This window comes from Elgaria multicarinata, chromosome 7 (genome assembly GCF_023053635.1).
Source record: "Elgaria multicarinata webbii isolate HBS135686 ecotype San Diego chromosome 7, rElgMul1.1.pri, whole genome shotgun sequence".
NCBI lineage: Eukaryota > Metazoa > Chordata > Lepidosauria > Squamata > Anguidae > Elgaria > Elgaria multicarinata.
The window spans coordinates 2562009-2580777 of NC_086177.1; the positions used below are offsets into that span (position 1 = coordinate 2562009).

General features: G+C 38.3%; 1 protein-coding gene and 1 pseudogene across 1 annotated transcript in view; both read left to right on the forward strand.

Moving 5' to 3' along the window:
- The window catches only part of DIAPH1 (diaphanous related formin 1), a 182443-nt gene that overhangs the window by 119219 nt on the left and 44455 nt on the right, over positions 1 to 18769 (forward strand). The window contains exons 20-23 of the mRNA XM_063130058.1: positions 3490 to 3591; positions 7042 to 7281; positions 7419 to 7548; positions 18381 to 18503. Coding sequence (XP_062986128.1) covers positions 3490 to 3591; positions 7042 to 7281; positions 7419 to 7548; positions 18381 to 18503 — 595 coding nt within the window. The remainder of the gene's footprint in view (positions 1 to 3489; positions 3592 to 7041; positions 7282 to 7418; positions 7549 to 18380; positions 18504 to 18769) is intronic.
- LOC134402037 (U2 spliceosomal RNA) lies at positions 9661 to 9778 on the forward strand (annotated as a pseudogene).

Here is an 18769-nt window from a genome sequence, read left to right on the forward strand (position 1 = left end):
TCTCTTATTTTCCCCCAGAGTCTCACTCTTTCTCCAGGTTAGATTATATCCTGGTCCCTCCCTAACCTCATCTAATCCAATATTCTCCCCAAAATATTGTCAGATCATGTGGCTATTGAAACAGACTGGTTATTAAACTCTCAAAGGCCATACCATCCAATATGGTGTCTGGATTCTAATCTCCTAACCAAACAACTTGCCACGTTAACTATTAAGAAGGCCATTGAAGAATATCTTAAACTAAGTGATATACCAGGCATGGCTCCTAAAATAATCTGGGATGCCATGAAAGCTACAATTTGAAGGGCCTGTATTGCTGAAAGTGCAGAATTAAAAAACCGTACAGACCCACTTAAAATAGATTTATTAAATGACATAGCAGCCCTGGAATTAAAGCATAAATGTACTTGGGCTGTACTCAGGGATCTATAAGCCAGTAAAAAGAATTGTAAAGTATAGATACCATAGGTATTGCTAAATCCCTCTTATATTTAAAATAGAAATACTACTTTTCTGGTAAGAAACATTCTAAAATGTTGTCCAGAGCACTTAAGACATTCAAACGAATTCCAGAATACATTCAATAAGTAGGAATGATGGTACCTTAACATTTGATCAAATGCAAATTAATTCTCTGTTTGCAGATTTTTATGCACAGCTTTATCATGCAACATCTCCAGGGGTAGATCTTATAGAAAAATATCTGAAAAGAAGTGGTATTACACCAGCTAATGAAAACAACCAAAAATGTTGAATGGAGATATACTAGTGGAGGAGATTGAGCAAGCCATTAAACATCTGAAATGCAATAGAGCCCCCAGCCCAGACGATTTTGGAACCTCTTTTTATAAAAAAAACAACTAGACTGGCTCAGCTTTTTTCTGAGATTTGGCAGGGTGAAGATCCCCCTCAACACCTGGAAAATGTCCAGGATAAGAGTAATACCAAAACCTGGAAAAGACAACACAAAGGTTGCCCAATTACACTACTTAATCAGGATCAAAAAATCTTTTCATCTATTTTAGTTCAATGGCTGAATATGGTGGTGGGTGACTTAATCCATGTGGATCAGACTGGGTTTATTCCCCAAAGACATATATCAGACCCAATACAACAGGTCTTAAGTATTATCCATGATGCAACTAGAACCGGTCATTCAGTGCCATTAATCTCACTCTACATATTCAAGGTCTTTGACTGTCTGGAATGGCAATATCTGTTAAGAGTCCTAAACTATTATCAGCTAGAAACCAGATTTGTGTCTGCAGTCTCCAAATTATATGTTGCTCATACTGCAATAGTATGTACTAACATCATAGACTCTCCAGGTCACCTTTGCTCTTCACCCTCTGCCTGGAACCACTGGCTAATATAATACAGTATGTCAACACCAGGTATTATGAGGAATAAAGGAGGGGGTGAAGAACATGTGATTAATATGTATGCGGATGACATGATAGTTATGCTGGAAGACCCACACCAATCAGTTTCCAATCTAAAAGAAGAACTTGAAAATGTTTGACGAGTGGCAGGATTAAAAGTTAATTATGAAAAATCTACTATCATGTCATGCAATGTGGATCCCAACCATCAACACTACATTAGTTATATCTTGGGAACACCAATTTGTAGAACTTTACAAATTATTTAAAATAAATTATGCCCCCCTTATTAAAATTATTAAGAAATGGAACAAATTGAATTTGTCAATTTAAGGCAAATTGCTGCAATACAAATGTCCTTGATTCCCAGGTTTTTAATTTCAAGTCCTCTCCATTCTCCAACCAAAAATACTGGTCAAATCAATATATTTGCCTTCCAAGCCAAAGCACCTCTCCTGGCATTAAAACTATACTACAAAAAACCAAATGGAGGAGGCTGGGGACTCCCACACTTTGCATCATACTCGGAAGCTTTTCAGTTACGGCAGCTCCACTTTTATCATTATGAAGGCAAACAAAAACAGAAGAAGAGGAGGAGGAGGAGGAGGTGAAATGGGCCCTTTATGTGCCCTGCCTTTTCAACCTATAAAAAACAAAGGAGTTAATATCCAAAATCCGTATACTAAGACTATTTTTACAATCTGGAAAAAATGGCCATCCAGGCTGTCTCCAGTGCTGTCTCCCTTTACCCCATTACAAATATATCCAGGTAATTTAGATACAACTATCATCACTAAAATCTCTGACTTGGGGGGAAAAGGGATATTTTCGATTGAGAGATTTTTATGTTCTGGATAAATAAAAAACAATAGAACTACTCAGAGCTGATCTAAGAGACCTAGGCCTAGGATGGCTACAAGAAGTACAATTATCCCACCTCCTCAGAGACCCCAACATACAGACACATGCACTCAGAACATTAACAGGATTAGAACGAACAATATTAATGGTAGGGTAAGGAGGGAAGGGAATTGTATCTTTACTTTACGATATACTAATAGGCAACCAGATAGGTTTGATGATGGACTTGAAGAAAGCGAAGGAAGGCGATTTTGGAAGGGAATTAGATGACACTAGCTGGAATAAATTATGCAACGATAGACCATTTAGATCAATAGCTTCTAGTCGAGAAACTTCTTTGAAAATACTGCACAGATGGTATCGTTCACCAATACAGCTAGCACATATTACTTCAACATGCAGCTCCCTTTGTTGGAGAGGCTGCAGGGTAAAAGGCACATATTTTCATTTATGGTGGACAAATACAGGGATTCTGGAAGTTAGTACATAGAGAATTAATGGTTATTACTAGAGAAACGATTGTATATGATCCAGGATTATTTTTATTATCAATAAAAGATTTATTATTATTCTTACTAACTGCCCTTCGCCAGACAATCACATAGCAGTGGGGAAAAATGGACAATTTGAACTTATTGCATGGTACCGAAATATATGGTCATTGGCAATATCAGAAAAAATAACTCACGATTTGCTTCTAATCCAAGGGAAAACAGAACAGCAATCTTTTCATGATATATGGTGGAGATTTATTCAAGATTCGTCACAACTGGACTTAGAACAATATATGCCCACTTCAGCTTTGAGCATTTGGACATTGTAACAGCAAATGAAGATCATACAGCACAGTTATTAATTAGTATATTTGTTTATTTAGCTATTTTTATATATTTTTCTTCTTCCTCTTTCCTTTCTCCCTTTTTCCCCTTCTTTTTTCTTCTCCTCCTTGTATTATTACACCCCCCAAATTGTATTAATCAATTTTCTTATTCTTATATAACAGCTATTTAGACATCAATTGTTAGGGGACTGATCACTTTTAGGTTATTAAAAAATAAAAAACCCTCTATTCTATGATTCTATGTAAATATTCTCCATGATTTTCCTCCTTTCTTGGAGGAAATCCTGAAGGGATTTTACCTTCATTTTACAACTGATAAAAACAATTACTTAGGTTATCTTCCAAGCCTGATATTCTTGGTTAGCCTCCTAGTTCAAGTTTCTTTTACTTTTACTTCTTTCTCAGAACCTGATTAAGTTAATGCCAGAACCAGACAAATTGAAGATGATAGCAGAACTGAAAGAAGAATATGGTGAACTAGCAGAGCCTGAGCAATTTGGAGTTGTGGTAAGTAACCTGCCCTTTGCGGTTAGAAGGGAGAGGAGGAAACTCGTCTCTCTCTGAAAACTAGCACCATTACATGTGAGCTGGCAAGCACTAAAGATGATAATAATAAGACTGGGATTTGGAGACAGATTTAAAGGTATAATAGAACAATTATACTCTCAAAACACAGCTTCAGTTGTAATAAACGATGGGCTAACAGATAAGATACAACTGGTCAGAGGAACTAGGCAAGGATGCCCACTCTCGCCGGTCCTATTTGTATTGGTTATGGAATTGTTGGCAAATGCGATAAGAGATGATGGGATCATAGAAGGAGTAGGTGTAAAGAAGGAAGTAAAATTGAACATGTTTGCAGATGATACATTGTTAACTGTTAAGGATCCACTTGAGATAATGGAAAGAATTAAACAACATTTGAAAGAGTTTGAAGAAGACACGGGATTAAGAATAAATTGGTTAAAATCAGAGATGATGATATTTAATTATACTAAAAAGGAAGTGAAAGATTGGGAAGGAAAGGAAAAGAAAATGAGAGTTAAAGAACAGATTAAATATTTGGGAATTAAAATTACAAAAAGTTTAGAGAATTTAGAAAAGGAGAATTTAAATAAGTTGAAAAAAGAAGTTATAGATAAAGTAGAAAAATATAAAAGGTTAAATCTATCATGGTTTGGGAGAATAGCATTAGTAAAAATGAAAATATTATCAAAGCTTAACTTTATATTTAGAATGTTACCAATAAGAATATCAGAAAAAGAGATAAAAAGTTGGCAGAATATTATAAATAATTATTGTAACTGGGATAGGAAAGTGAGAATAAATAAAAATAGGTGGTACTTAGCACAAAAAAAAGGAGGATTGGGACTCCCAAATATAAAGTTATATTATGTAGCCAATAGGTTAAGACATATAGTAGAAGGTATAATAGGAGTAGGAGAATTAGGTTGGTTGGAGGACAGAACAAGAATGGATAAAGATTGGAGTTTGGAAAATATATTTTTTAGAGAATGCAATAAAAAGTGGGGGGAAGAAATAGGAAACCCTCTTTAAAAAACCATTGGGAAATTTGGCGATTATATAAAAAGGAGTTACTCTTGAGTATATCTCCATTAACACCAGTGATAATGTTAAGGAATTTCCCAGGGAATTTAAAAGAGAGATTGAGTAAAATTTTAATAGAGAAAAAAATGAGGTTAAAAAATTGGTTGAGAGAGATGAACACTCGTGGAAAATTAGAAGAGGTGTTAAGGGGAAGAATTTAACTTGGTTAAATTATTGGCAATTGGAACAATGGACGAAGAAATGGTTAAGAGATAATGGAGAGTGTAGAGAAATGACGAAATTTGAAGAGTTGATTGTAAAGAAAGAAATTGAGAAAGGAGAAAATAAAAGGATAAAAGGTTTAACGAGCGAAATATATAGAATATTGGTTGAGAAGAGGGTGACAGAAAATCCGGCAAAGATGGTTTGGGAAACCGATTTGAGGGTTCAGATAGGGCAGCAGAGTTGGGAGGGAATATGGAGACAAAGAGTGTTGAGAAATATGTCAGTGAGAATAAAATAAAATTATTATAAAATTGTATGGAGGTGGTATCTAACCCCCGTGAGATTAAATAGAATAAATAAGCTGAATTCAGCAAATTCTTGGAGAGGATGTGGAAAAAAAGGAACATATTTACGTATGTGGTGGGAATGCGAATTTGTACAAAAATTGTGGAAAATGATGTTTATTGAGATAAAAAAAATGGTTGGAATGGAGATTGAAGAGACACCTATAGTGGCATTACTATCATTATATGGAGATTTAAAGTGTAATAAAGAGACTAAAGAATTGATAACAGATTTGCTGACAGCAGCGAGGTTAATTATATCTAGGAACTGGAAGGTTCAAGGAGATTATCATATTGAAGAATGGTATAAAGAAATTTGGGATATAGCTATTAATGATAAATTGATATGTAATATAAAAGTAAGAAAAAGTATAACAAATGTAAATGAATTTGAGGGAATTTGGAAACAGTTCCTAGAATATATATTCTCTAAGGGGAGTGGAAAACCACCACCAGAAGAAACAATGAGATTCTGGAAGCAGGAATAGATCCCGAAGGGTGGAGGGGAGCACTTATATTATGTGATCATGTTAAAATGATAAATTACAAATGTTAAAATGTAAGCAATTTATGTAATGATTTATGTGTTTTAATTTAGTATTATGTTGTTGTATTTTAAGATGTGAAATCAATAAAAATTAATTGGTTCTCAAGCTCTGAGTCCTGAACACAAGACCCTTAACAAATCCATAAGTCTGATTATCATCTGTGTGTCCCATATTTCAGACCGGGTGTCTAAAATTCTAATACTGGTTTCCACCCTGCCGACCCCCGTCCTCCAAACTGAGTTTGCTGCCTAGTAATCAGAACTGTTTTTGATTCCTACTCTCCAGGCCACTGAAGCCTTGGACTGGGAGGGGAGGAAGATCCTGGCAGTCAGGCAGAGACATTTGCCAGGAAGCATCACTTTTCTCGGCCTGCTGAAAGTTCTGTGGAAAATACAGGAGCCATGATAAAAAATCACCACAACCAGATAAGGCACCAGGCTGAGTAAAACAGTGGTGGAATTCTTGGCTTTGAAAGAAAATTTGACGGTTAGGTGCGTCATTGCTATGCAGGAGTGAAAACCAGAGTCCTAGCAACAAGCAAACAATTTCTGTCCAGTGCTAGTGTGTTCTGAGGGAGACATAAGCACGGATCAGCTTAAGGCCCAGATAGTACAGGAACATCCTCTGATAAAGCATTGCCTTTGACATTTCAGTCTCTAGTGCGAAGTACCACAAAGGTAATAGATAAGAGAAACAATAGTTTTAGACTAGAGCCAGACCGGATGTTCAACTGGAGAGGCCAACACTACCATCCCTGCAAAGTCAAACTAAGCATCTCCCAGTCATCCTTCCACTAATTGATACTCATTTATTCAGAGTAATTCTTGTAGGTCCATCTATTTCAAACTTGTTGAGTACGTGCTGCAAAGTTTCCAAAGTTAGATACTCAAAGTAAGATGCTATGGACTTGGAAAGGGAAGAGGCAGATATTTCTGCATCAACTCTTTCCACAAAGTAACATCTACTTGTCTCTTTCCTTTCTCCATTTTTTATAGTTATGGCAGGGCAAAGCAGAATGTTTAGGAATATGAGTTTCCAACTTCCTTTAAAGTCATCTAATAGTTGTTGGGAATCACTCTTTAGGTAGTGCTTGAATAGTTTTTCAGGGTTATGCTGCTCTCAATGTGTACAGCACTGCACAAGTTCCACAACGTGGATCCTAAGAAACCACAATCCCTGGTAAATGGCCTTTCTCTTCTTCTCCCTCTTCTTCAGACCACCTTGGTTCCTCCTTGTTGTCATCTGCTCCTCCTCCCTCTGTGTGTGACAGTGTTATTATGTTCCCTTCTCAGATTAGTTCAGTTTCCCGTCTGATGTCCCGCCTCAGTGCCATCCTCTTCAAGCTACAGTTTAATGAGCAGGTGGAAAACATTAAGCCAGAGATAGTTTCTGTGACAGCGGCCTGCGAGGAAGTCCGCAAGAGCGAGAACTTCTCCAACCTGCTTGCAATCATCCTATTGGTGGGCAATTACATGAATGCTGGCTCCATGAATGCTGGCGCCTTTGGTTTCAACATCAGTTTCCTCTGCAAGGTGAGTCTGTTCAGGCAGAGCTGAGTCTTTTTAACTATACCAGCTGGAGGCATGCATGGAAGGGGATGGGGAGGAACAGAAAATAGCATTTATCATACTTAGCAGTGCTCACAGTAGCCCACTTTCTTCATTGCTAGCTCCGAGATACAAAGTCAGCTGATCAGAAGTTGACGTTGCTGCACTTCTTGGCTGGTACGTGTGAGCTGCAGCACCCTGAAGTGCTGAAGTTTCCTGATGAACTTATCCATGTGGAGAAGGCTTGTCAAGGTATTTTGGAGATGGTGTGCACATGTGTGTTCTAATGCTGCAACTAATGTTATCAGACAAATACTTTTAGTGCAAAAAGAGTGTTTTGTTTTGTTTTTACCAGGAGGTGGGTGGGGGGTGTCCCAAGCATTCCATGAAGCACCCCTGAAAACTTTTATTTTCATGCATATAAGGTCACTTTTCACTGTTCCTCTCAGCAGCTGTTTCAGGAGACACTTTCTTTTTCTTCACAATCCCACCCAGAGTTCACATTGTGAGCGTGATGACATCACAGTGCCAAATAACCAGTCACACCAGGCACTGTGATCACGTCATGCAAGTGATTGAAGCTTCTAGCCTCACTGGGATAGTGGGGTGGGGTGGATGGGCAGGGCCAAGCTTGAACCTGTGTTGGGTAGGGAATGGAGTGGGGTTGCTTTGGCAGCTGCTGCCTTGGCAGCTGCTGCCTGAGCACCTGCTCCCCCCTACTCAGACAATGTAGGCACTTCCTTGCCCGTGCCTCCAGCCCTTTGTGATAATGCCTTGATAAGATACGCAAACACTTCATCCTTATTCATCCCCCCACCCCAATGACCAAAGGCCCTGTGGGGATCCATCTCATACTCTGCAGAGAAGTCTTCAAAGTTGCATTTTTTCACTTGGTTTCAGTGTATTCCTTTTTGTGGGCAAATGGTAGTATTAGAATGGGTGAATTGGGAAGTGCGGGTGTCTCTATGTGTTGGAGGAGGGTTATTTTCTGTTTAAATTAGTCCAGGTCAGAACTGGATGTGAAAATAGATAACCTGGCTGGTTACTTTCTTTATGTGGTTAGCTTGGGATGATGGAGAGTAGAATGGCAGGAGAATTTTCATTCTGCTCTGTCTTCCTTCCTTCCTGTCTCCATCCCTGTTTCCTTTCGTGTATGGAGGGTTGGCTGTGTGTATTGAGTCAGGAATCAAGAAAGGAAGGAGAAGAAAGCACGGAAACCTGGCCTCAGGTGTTTGTGTTGCTCACTAGTAGGGAATTGGAACTTCCAGTAGAGAGCTGTTTTCTTGGCCCATTTCCTAATCATAAGCATCCATTCCTCCTGTAATTAGTCTCTTCATCAGTTCTCGGGCTTTCCTCTGATCACCTAGTGACTGAAGTTCTAATGGTCACCCCAGTGAATAGGCTAATGAATGTCCAATCTTCTGTGTGGAATTTTGAGACTGAATTTAATAAGTGGCCTAAGACAAGGCTCTCTTTTCCCCTGCCCCCCTTTCAGCTCCATATCTGTAATATTCTTGATGGGTCATACAGGGTGGTTAGGATTACAACAACATAATGTTTTGTGAAGTGCTTTGAGCATTCTAAAAGTATAGCCCTCATCCAAGTTATCTACTAGGCGTTTATGCACCTCCAGCTGCAATTAAAAGCTTCCTAAGCGAAACCCCAAACAGCTGCCAGTACTTAAGCAGTTGCCACACACTTCTGAAGTTTCTGGACCAATCTGGAAATCCTTATTGAAGGGGGCTGGCACACAAATTCATTGAACAAATCAAGGGAGGCTGACATTGGCAGACTTTGGGGATCAACCTGGATAATATTGCACTCCTGTTCTCACCTGCTGGGTCAGAATTTTCCAGAGGTGGGGAGTGAGAATTATCAGAAGAAAGCGTGGAACCAGGTTTCAGCATATTCCCTATGGATTTGTTTCCCAAATACTTCTTGAAGACAGTCAAGAATTTCCATCTTACCGATGGCAGGAATTCAAAAGCAGGGGTATTGGTGATGTTCCTCCAGGCACCATCTAAGCCCCAGAAGTGCCATTTCAGGAGTTGCCCAACATAATACTAACAGCAGAACTGAACAGACCAGCATGAAGCAAAACAACGTGTTGCCTAGGCAACCAGCTATATTCTCTACCAGAGACAGTCATGATGTGCCTTGGGATCCCTACAGTAGATGTCCTAGTCTCACCCCTATCCTCAATGAAGGTCATTCCATCCAGAGATGAAGGTGGACCCAAGGATCTGTGCAATATATGCGTTGATCCAGACCTAAGAATAACCTTAGAGGCCTCAATAGCATTCTTGATGGGCATCAATCACCAAGTTAACCTTCAGTCAGGCCACCTATCTTTGGACAGAAGATTTCACTTCCACATGCCATGCAATATGCATGTGTAGTATCTGTTCTTATCACTTTAATATCTGATATGTCCTCTATTTGAGGACTATATATTGAATGGATTTTTGGAACTATATTTAATAATAATAATAATAATAATAATAATAATAATAATAATAATTTTATTTATTTATTACCCACCTCTCCCTCTGGATCGAGGCGGAGAACAACATTGAATACAAAAATACATAAAACTGATTAAAAACATATAAAATGAATACATTATTAACATAACAGCAAAACTTCTTAAAATTTGACTGCGTAGGCCTGCTGGAAGAGATCAGTCTTTATAGCTTTTTTTTTTAATTCAGAAAGACTGTTAAGTTGCTGAATCTCTCCCGGCAGGCCATTCCACAGTCTGGGAGCAGCAGAAGAGAAGGTCCTCTGGGTAACGGTTGTCAGCGTAGTTTTGGCTGACGGAAGTAAATTCTTCCCAGAGGACCTGAGTGTGCGAGGCAGACCGTATGGGAGAAGGCATTCACGCAGGTAACCTGAACCCAAACCATTTAGGGCTTTAAAGGTAATGACCAACACTTTGTTCTTTGCCGGAAACTAATTGGCAGCCAGTGGAGTGATTTTAATGTTGGGGTAATATGCTCACCCCTAGATGTACTGGTGACCAACCTGGCTGCCATATTTTGAACTAGTTGAAGTTTCTGAACTAGGTACAATGGTAGCCCTATGTATAGCACATTGCAGAAGTTGAGCCTCGAAGCACGTGCACAGCCGTCTTTAGGTCTTCCGACTCTAGGAAGAGGCGCAGCTGGTGTATCAGCTAAAGCTGATAGTAGGCACTCCTGGCCGTCGCATCGCTCTGGGCTGTCATTTGGAGTGATGGATCCAGGAGCACCTCCAAGCTGCGAATGCAGTTTTTCAGGGGGAAGTAAGTACCTCCATCCGAAACTGGTTGACACACCTCCAAACCCAGGTTGGGGCCTTTGACAGTAAGCACCTCCGTCTTGTCTGGATTCAGCTTCAGTTTGTTTTTCCTCATCCAGCCTATTACCGCCTCCAAGCATTCATTCAGCGGAGACACACTATCCTTAGCTGACGCTGTTGTCAAAGGCATAGAGAAATATATTTGAGTGTCATCAGCATACTGATAGCACCTGTAGGAGGAAATTTCTGGTGGTCTTTTTTAAGAAGTAGTGAACATAGCTGTAGGTTCCTGCAATACCTTGTAACAGTACTCCTTAAATTCCCCACTATAGCAGGTGTAATGGTCCGGAGATAGACATCCAGAATTATTAACTTCACTCAGACTCACAAGCACGATAAAACTTTTTTTTTCCCTTTAAATTTTCTACAATACTTAAACATACACCAATACAATTAAAGCAAAAACAACATACTACATAAATGTTGAATAACATCAGTATCATCTCTATATAACATAATCAACTTAACATATATGTGCACCCCCCACCTCGGGATCTCTTTCCTGATTCCAAAATCTCATACTTTCTTCTACTGGTGGTTTCCCACTTCCCTTAGAAAACACAAATATTAGGAACTGTTTCCAAATTCCTTCAAAATCATTTGTTTTAGCTATACCTCTTCTCCATTTAATATTACAAGTCAATTTATCATTAATAGCTATATCCCATACTTCTTTGTACCATTCTTCAATACAATATTCCCCTTGAATCTTCCAGTTCCTAGCTACAATCAATCTTGCTGCAGTCAGCAAATTCGTTATCAATTCCTTAATTTCTTTTTTAAATTTTAAATCTTCAAATAGTGACAGTAATGCAACTTTTGGTGTTCGTTCTATCTTCATTCCCACAATTTCTTCAATCTCCAAAAACACCATCTTCCACAATTTTTGTACGTATTTGCATTCCCACCACATATGTAAATACGTTCCTTTTCCCCCACATCCTCTCCAACAATTTGCTGAGTGCTGATTATTTATCTTTTTTAATCTAATTGGGGTTAGGTACCACCTCCATATAATTTTAAAGTAATTCTCTTTTATTCTTACTGACATATTTCTCAACGCTCTTTGTTTCCATAGTCCCTCCCCGCTCTGTTGTCCTATTTGTACATTCAAGTCTGTCTCCCAGACCATTTTACCTGGACTATCCATCAACCCTTTCTCCACCAATATTCTATATATTTCACTCATTAACCCTTTTGACGCTGTTCTTTTTCCCTTGTCATTTTCTTTCTTAACTATTAATTCCTCAAACTTCATCAATTCTCTACAATCTCCATTTTCTCTTACCCACTTTTTAGTCCACTGTTCTAATTGCCAATAATTTAACCAAGTTAATTTTTTATCTTTTAAAACCTCTTCCAAATCCTTTCTTGTATTCATTTCTCTTAACCATTCCCTTAATTTCATTTCATTTTTTTCTGTTAAAACTTTACTTAATCTACTCTTTAATTCCTCCGGGAAATTCTTTAGCATTATTACCGGTGATAGAGGTGAGTTGCTCGGGAGCAGCTCCCCTTTATATTTACTCCAAATTTCCCAGTGAAACCTCAAGAGCGGGTTACCTATACTTTCCACCCATTTTTTTTTCCTTCCCTAAAAAATACATTTTCCAAATTAATCTCTATATTACTTGTAATTTTATCATCCATCCAATCTAATTCTCCTATTCCTATAATTGCCTCCACAATATGTCTTAGCTACGTAATATAGTTTAATATTTGGGAGACCCAATCCTCCCTTTTTTTGACTTAAATACCATTTATTCTTATTTACCCTCACTTTCTTACCTCCATTACAATAATTGTTTATGATATTTTGCCAACTTTTTATCTCTGATTCTGAAATTTTTATTGGTAACATCCTAAACACAAAATTAATCTTTGCTAAGATCTTCATTTTTATTAATGCTATTCTTCCAAACCAGGATAGATTTAATCTTTTATATTTTTCCAATTTTACTAAAATCTCTTTTTTTAAACTATTTAAATTCTCTTTCTCTAAACTCTCTAAATTTTGTGTAATTTTAATTCCCAAATATCTAATCTGTTCCTTAACTCTCATTTCTCTTCCCTTTTCTTCCCAGTCCTTCTCTTCCTTTTTAGTATAATTAAATAACATCATCTCTGATTTGGACCAGTTTATTCTTAACCCAGTAATTTCCTCAAATTCTCTCAGTTGCTATTTAATTCTTCCCATCTTTCTTATTGGATTTTTAATAGTTAGCAAAGTATCATCTGCAAACATATTCAGTTTTATTTTTTTCATACCACCTATTCCTTCTATCTCCCCATCATCTCTTATTGCATTCGCCAATAATTCCATTACCATTACAAACAGGACCGGCGAGAGTGGACATCCTTGTCTTGTCCCTCTGGCTAGTCGTATCTTATCCGTAACTCCGTCATTCACTACCACTACGGCTGTATTTTGAGAGTACAACTGTTCTATTATAGCTTTAAATTTATTTCCAAATCCCATTTTATTTAAAACCATCTTTAAAGCTTGCCAGCTCACACAATCGAAAGCCTTGAAAATATCCAATGCCAAAATTCCCGCTTTAATCTTAGACTTTTTTATCACCTGTATTGCATTTAAAACTCTTCCCACCAAGTTATGCATTTGTCTACCTGCTACAAATCCACATTGATCTTCCCCTATATATTCAGCTATAAATTTATTCAACCGCCTTGCTAAAATAGTTGAAAATTTTTTAGCATCTTGATTTATTAATGAAATAGGTCTGTATGAATCAGGGACAGTCAAATCTTTATCTGGTTTTGGTATTAAAATTATTAATGAATGTTCCCATGATTCTGGTGTCCTTTCTCCTTCCAATATGGAGTTGTACAGCTTCAATAATTTCGGTACTAAGAAGGTTTTAAAAACCTTATAATATTCCGATCCTAAACCATCTACCGCAGGTGATTTACCTACTTTCAAATTCTCAATTACTTCTTCTATTTCTCTTTGAGTTATTACCTTCTCCATTAACTCTTTATGTTCTATTTTTATTCCCTTCTTTATATACTTTTCTATATAAGCTTCCAACTTCTTTTTTTGAATATCCTTTCCCTTATATAATTCTTGATAAAATTCTTATTTTTTTTTATTTTACCCTTCATTATATGACAATAATTCCCTTGTTTATCTTTCAATACTCCTATCCCATTCCTAGCTTTTTCCTTTTGTGTGAGTCTGGCCAGCAATCTAGAATTTTTATTGCTATTTTCAAAATACTCCCTTTTCATATAAATTATTTTTTTCTGAACTTCCTCTAAATTTAAATTTTCTAATTGTTTTTTCTTCGCTTGTATTTCTATTAATTTATGTTTATTTTTAAATTGCCAATAATCTTTCTCCAATTTCTTAATCTCTACCTCCAACTTTTCCTGCTCTACAAGCTGTTGCCTCCTTAAATTACATGTTTCCCTAATACAAATCCCTTTTGCTACCGCCTTCATAGTATCCCAAACAACTGCCCTTGTCGTTCCTCCCTTCTCATTAATTTCCCGTCTCTGACAGTTCCCTCTGCATTTTTTCTACCACTTTATTATACTTCAATATTTTTGTATTCATTTTCCACCTATACGCTTCTTTATAATTCTTTCTAACTGTAAACTCTAAACTTAGCAATGCATGATCTGTTACCTTTATTACCTCCGTTTCCATTTTACATACCTTAGTTACAAACTCTTTTGAAACGAATATATAATCTATCCTAGAGTATGTATGATGAACTGGAGAGTAGTAAGAAAAGCCAGGATTCGCCCCACTAAGTAAACGCCAACAATCCACATAATCTTTTTATTTTACTAATTTATTCAATATAGTAATGTTATTTCTCTTTTCCGCATTAGTGGGGTTTGACCTGTCCAATCTATTATCCATTGCCATATTAAAGTCCCCAGCTAAAATAAGATGCCCCTCCCTAAACTCCTCTATTTCTTTAAATAATTCCATATAAAACTCTCTCATTGGGGGCATAAACATTAACTAATGTATATGCTTTACCTTCAATTTGTCCCTTTATCATAAGGTATCTACCATTATTATCCTTTTTTATAGTTCCTAATATAAATCCACTTTTTTAAAAATCAAAATAGCCACTCCATTTTTTGTTGTTGTCCCCAGTGACTTTTCATAATAAACTGACCGTTTTGTGCGTGTTTCGTTTACTCCATCGAACTCTTGGTGTGTTTCTTGCAGCATAATAATATCAGATCTTTCTCTATTTAACATTTGTTCAATTCTCCTCCTTTTCACGACTGCCCCCAGACCTTTGACATTGAGCGTTGATACTTTAATTTTCTTATCCATATTTAACCTTTTGATACTCCTTCCGATCCCGTGTGCTCTGCAACTCATAATCACATACATCAAAACACAAAAACCCTAAACCCCCTTCAAATCCCTCCCGCCCTATTAAACCCCCCACCCCCACCTCTTTCCCCCCCCAGATCCCCGTAAGTCTACCACTCCAGCCGTTATCTACCTTTAAGGGAGGGAGGGAGGCGGTGCTCCGCCCGACCGGCAAGACCTCTATATTTTAACAACTTTTATGTATTATTATCTCATAAACCATTTATCAAATTTATTGCGTCTCAGACGCCCCAGCTTCACCTCCGTTCCCAACTGCAGTTTCCAAACTTGCATCATTAAACAAACAAACCCAAACTCTTCAGTAGCTCCTTGCCCTGATCCAAAGAGGTTACTCTGTGCTGCCTCCCACCATGTGAAAATCTTAAGAAAACAGGGTAACCCCAGGCATACTATATTGTATTCTTTGTTAATGTTTCAGTTATTTGCTTAACGCTGCATCTCCATTGGAGTGTTTGCTGACAGAGATTGTTATAAATTTGCACTGCTCTGCCTTTGTATTTTATCAGAGCCATAGATCTCAATTTCTTCATAACTTGCTCTTTTTTGTAGTAACTGCCAAATTTCACTAGGATGTCTTTAATTGCTCCTCTGTAGTTTGCTCCTCCCAGTCTATGAATCCTATCCAGCTCACAGTCTTTTAATTCCAGATCAGGTTTCATGTCTTTAAACCACTTCAAAATTATTTTTCTCAAATCCTCTCCTGGTTCTTCAATAAAGTTTTTAATTCGTAGATTAGATCTTCGATCTTGATCTTGATCAGCTTTAATTCTTGATCCTGGAACTTTACATCGCAGCTTTTTTCAAAGACATCCTGCCTTTTCTCCAGTGATTTTACTCCAACTTCTAACATCTTTATAGCTCTGTCATTCTGGGCAATCTTGTCAGCTAACACCCCCATCCTCTTATCTGCCTTCTTCGAATGTTCATCCATCTTTTTAATCAGGGTTGCGTTGCTATCCAATATCAAGCTCTTAAGTTCCTCCATGGAAGTTGGCGTCATGCCAGCTTTCTCCGCCATCTTGTCAGTCCCGTTTTCACTCTCACTCCCACTGCTTTGTATAACTTCTTCTGTGGGCACCTTTTCAAGATGGGCAAGATTATGATTAGAGGGGCGTTTTCGCTGCCAGATAACTTTTTCAGGGTTTTTTCTTATTTTCTAATGTTCGGCATAGATCTTATTATATCTATTGCTTAATGTCCCGAATAACAATCAACACCGTCCCTCTTTCCATGCATATAAACCACTTTCCTCTTTCAATGCATTCTGATGGGTGAATTTATTGCCAGTTACTCGTTCTTCCCAGATAAGGAGTGATATTTCACAGTAGTTTAACAGAATAGGCGATGGAAGAGCTCCAACAATAACAAATCTTCACTTTCTATTTTCAGTCACTCCACTCTCCACTCCGCCAGTCTGATTTACAAGCCCGAACACCGGGCTAATTTCCTCACTCCTTATACTGATTATGCTTTCAAAAATATCTTCACCCTCAGTTAGAAGTCATAAGCATGTCCATTAATTTTCATTAGAAACCCATGCCTTTTTAAATGAGATAATTGGATTCTCGGATGTCCCGTCCAGGAGCTCCCAAGAAGAAGTCTTACCCTTTCATGGCGTCCAGCTCCGCCCCCAAGCACGATAAAACTTATAACTTTAAAACATTTATTAAAACAATTTAAGAAAGTTAAAGTCAAACAGACACACAAACCTCCATTCAGCAAAGCAAATTAAAAGAACATACAAGTTTGGCAGATTTGGAGAACAAGACAAACATAGACAAAGACAGACAAACGCAGACTCTGTGAAGGAGCTCTTCTCCACAGAGGGACTCCCATCTCTCCCAGGCAAGACCAAACTATGCCTGAGGGAAAGGGAAGACCTCTTATCCCTCAGTGCTCAGCTTTAAATGCCCAATTTGACATCATCAGTTCCTCCTGTTGATGTCTTCTAAACTCCTAAACCCATTGGACCAATTTAGACCATCCTCTCCTGAAAACCTTCTCCCCTTTCTGACGTATTTGTTTATGACAACGAGGTCAAGTTCCTTGTTCTTGTGGTTAACCTGTCTGGGTTACTTCACTGTTCTTAGGTACATGTGGATTTTTCCAACCATAACCTCAACTGTCCTTAGCCCTGGACCCTTCCCCTAGTTACAGTTAGTACATGTCACAAGTTCTTATGACTTGTGTCTTTTGAGCAATACCAAATTGCAAGTTCTCATGAATAACAGCTTTGAGCAATATCAAATCATATTTCCAAATCATTCTCTCATCAGGCCTTATCCAAACTAAATCATTTGAACTCCTGTCTACTTGTCCCTTTAATATTAAAGCTTACCCTATCACTTGTACACCCATTTAAACCCATTCTATGCCTCCAAAAACTTTTATAATCCCAATCTTACACATAATTAGTAAAATTTCAAATGAAATAATCTTACACACCCTGCCCCATGCCTCCGGATGATCTCTCCCAGCAGTTTCATGTAGCTGTTGAACAGCATTGGGGATAGGATGGCACCTTGTGGTACGCCATACAACAGCTTGTTCTTTGAGGAGCAGCTATCCCCAAGCTCCACCACCTGGAGCCTACCCAAGAGGTAGGACCGGAACCACTGAACCACTGAAGCACAGTGCCCCCGATTCCCAAACCCCAGGCGTGATAGCATGGACATCGAATGGGGTGTGGCTGAGTCAGTTTTGTCACTTATTGAAGGTTTTGTCTGCATTCCTGTCTTTTGGGGACTACCTACAGGATCTACAGGTCCACATGGAGGGCATTCTTGATTTGGTGTGTCCAAAGGGGACAATGCACCAACTGTGTTAGAATTCTTACAGGACTGTCTGGCCAAGGTCTTATGCTGACATCCAGTAGATACAGATGGCTGTGGAAGTCTGCATGCATAGGCTTCCCCTTCTTAGGTGTACACACTCAAGGCATGGATGTTGTAGGAGGCAAGGAGCAGTACATAAAATAGGTTCATTAAGTGGACTAATTTGCAGCAGCAAATGCCACTTTTGTTTGGAGAGTTCTGCAGAGGACTCTTCCCCAGTAAGGACTTACAGTCCATCTTTATGTCTATCCCAAAATGTTATTTGGTTCATTGGTGAGTGTGTGTGTGTGTGTGTGTGTGTGTGTGTGTGTGTGTATCTGTGTGTGGTGGGGTGGGGATGTTTAGAGTTCCTGTTTTTTCCAGTCCAAACTGGAGACATGGGGGATCCTCTCCAATGGAGAAGTCCATCACAGCTGGCCTTGCTTCCTGGGGCAATTGGGAGGGATACCCTAACCGGCATGAAAGTAAATAAAAATCCTCTTTCTTTTGTATTCCTTTACTGCTATGCTGTCTCTTTTTTCTCCCCCAAGTTTCTGCTGAGAATTTACGGAAAAGTCTGGACCTAATGAAGAAACAGATTTCAGATGTGAAGCGTGATATTGACAATTTCCCCAGCACTACAGAAGAGAAGGATAAATTTGTAGAGAAAATGAACATATCCTTCAAAATACTGGGAACTGGGAACCTGAGAACAGTATGTGGAAGAAGGAATTCTATGTGTGGTACTGAGGGACAAGCCCTCTTGCTTCCTTTCCACATTTTTCAAGACCCTAATATGTGGCTGCTGAGGGAAGCTATGTGAAAAGCTCAATTACTTTCATGGACGAAAGCTTGAAGTCCCTTTAACAAGGAATGTCAGTGTCCCTTGTTGTAATCTTGAGCAAAGGCTGGTGTGGGGTGGGAATGGATCAGGGAGTAT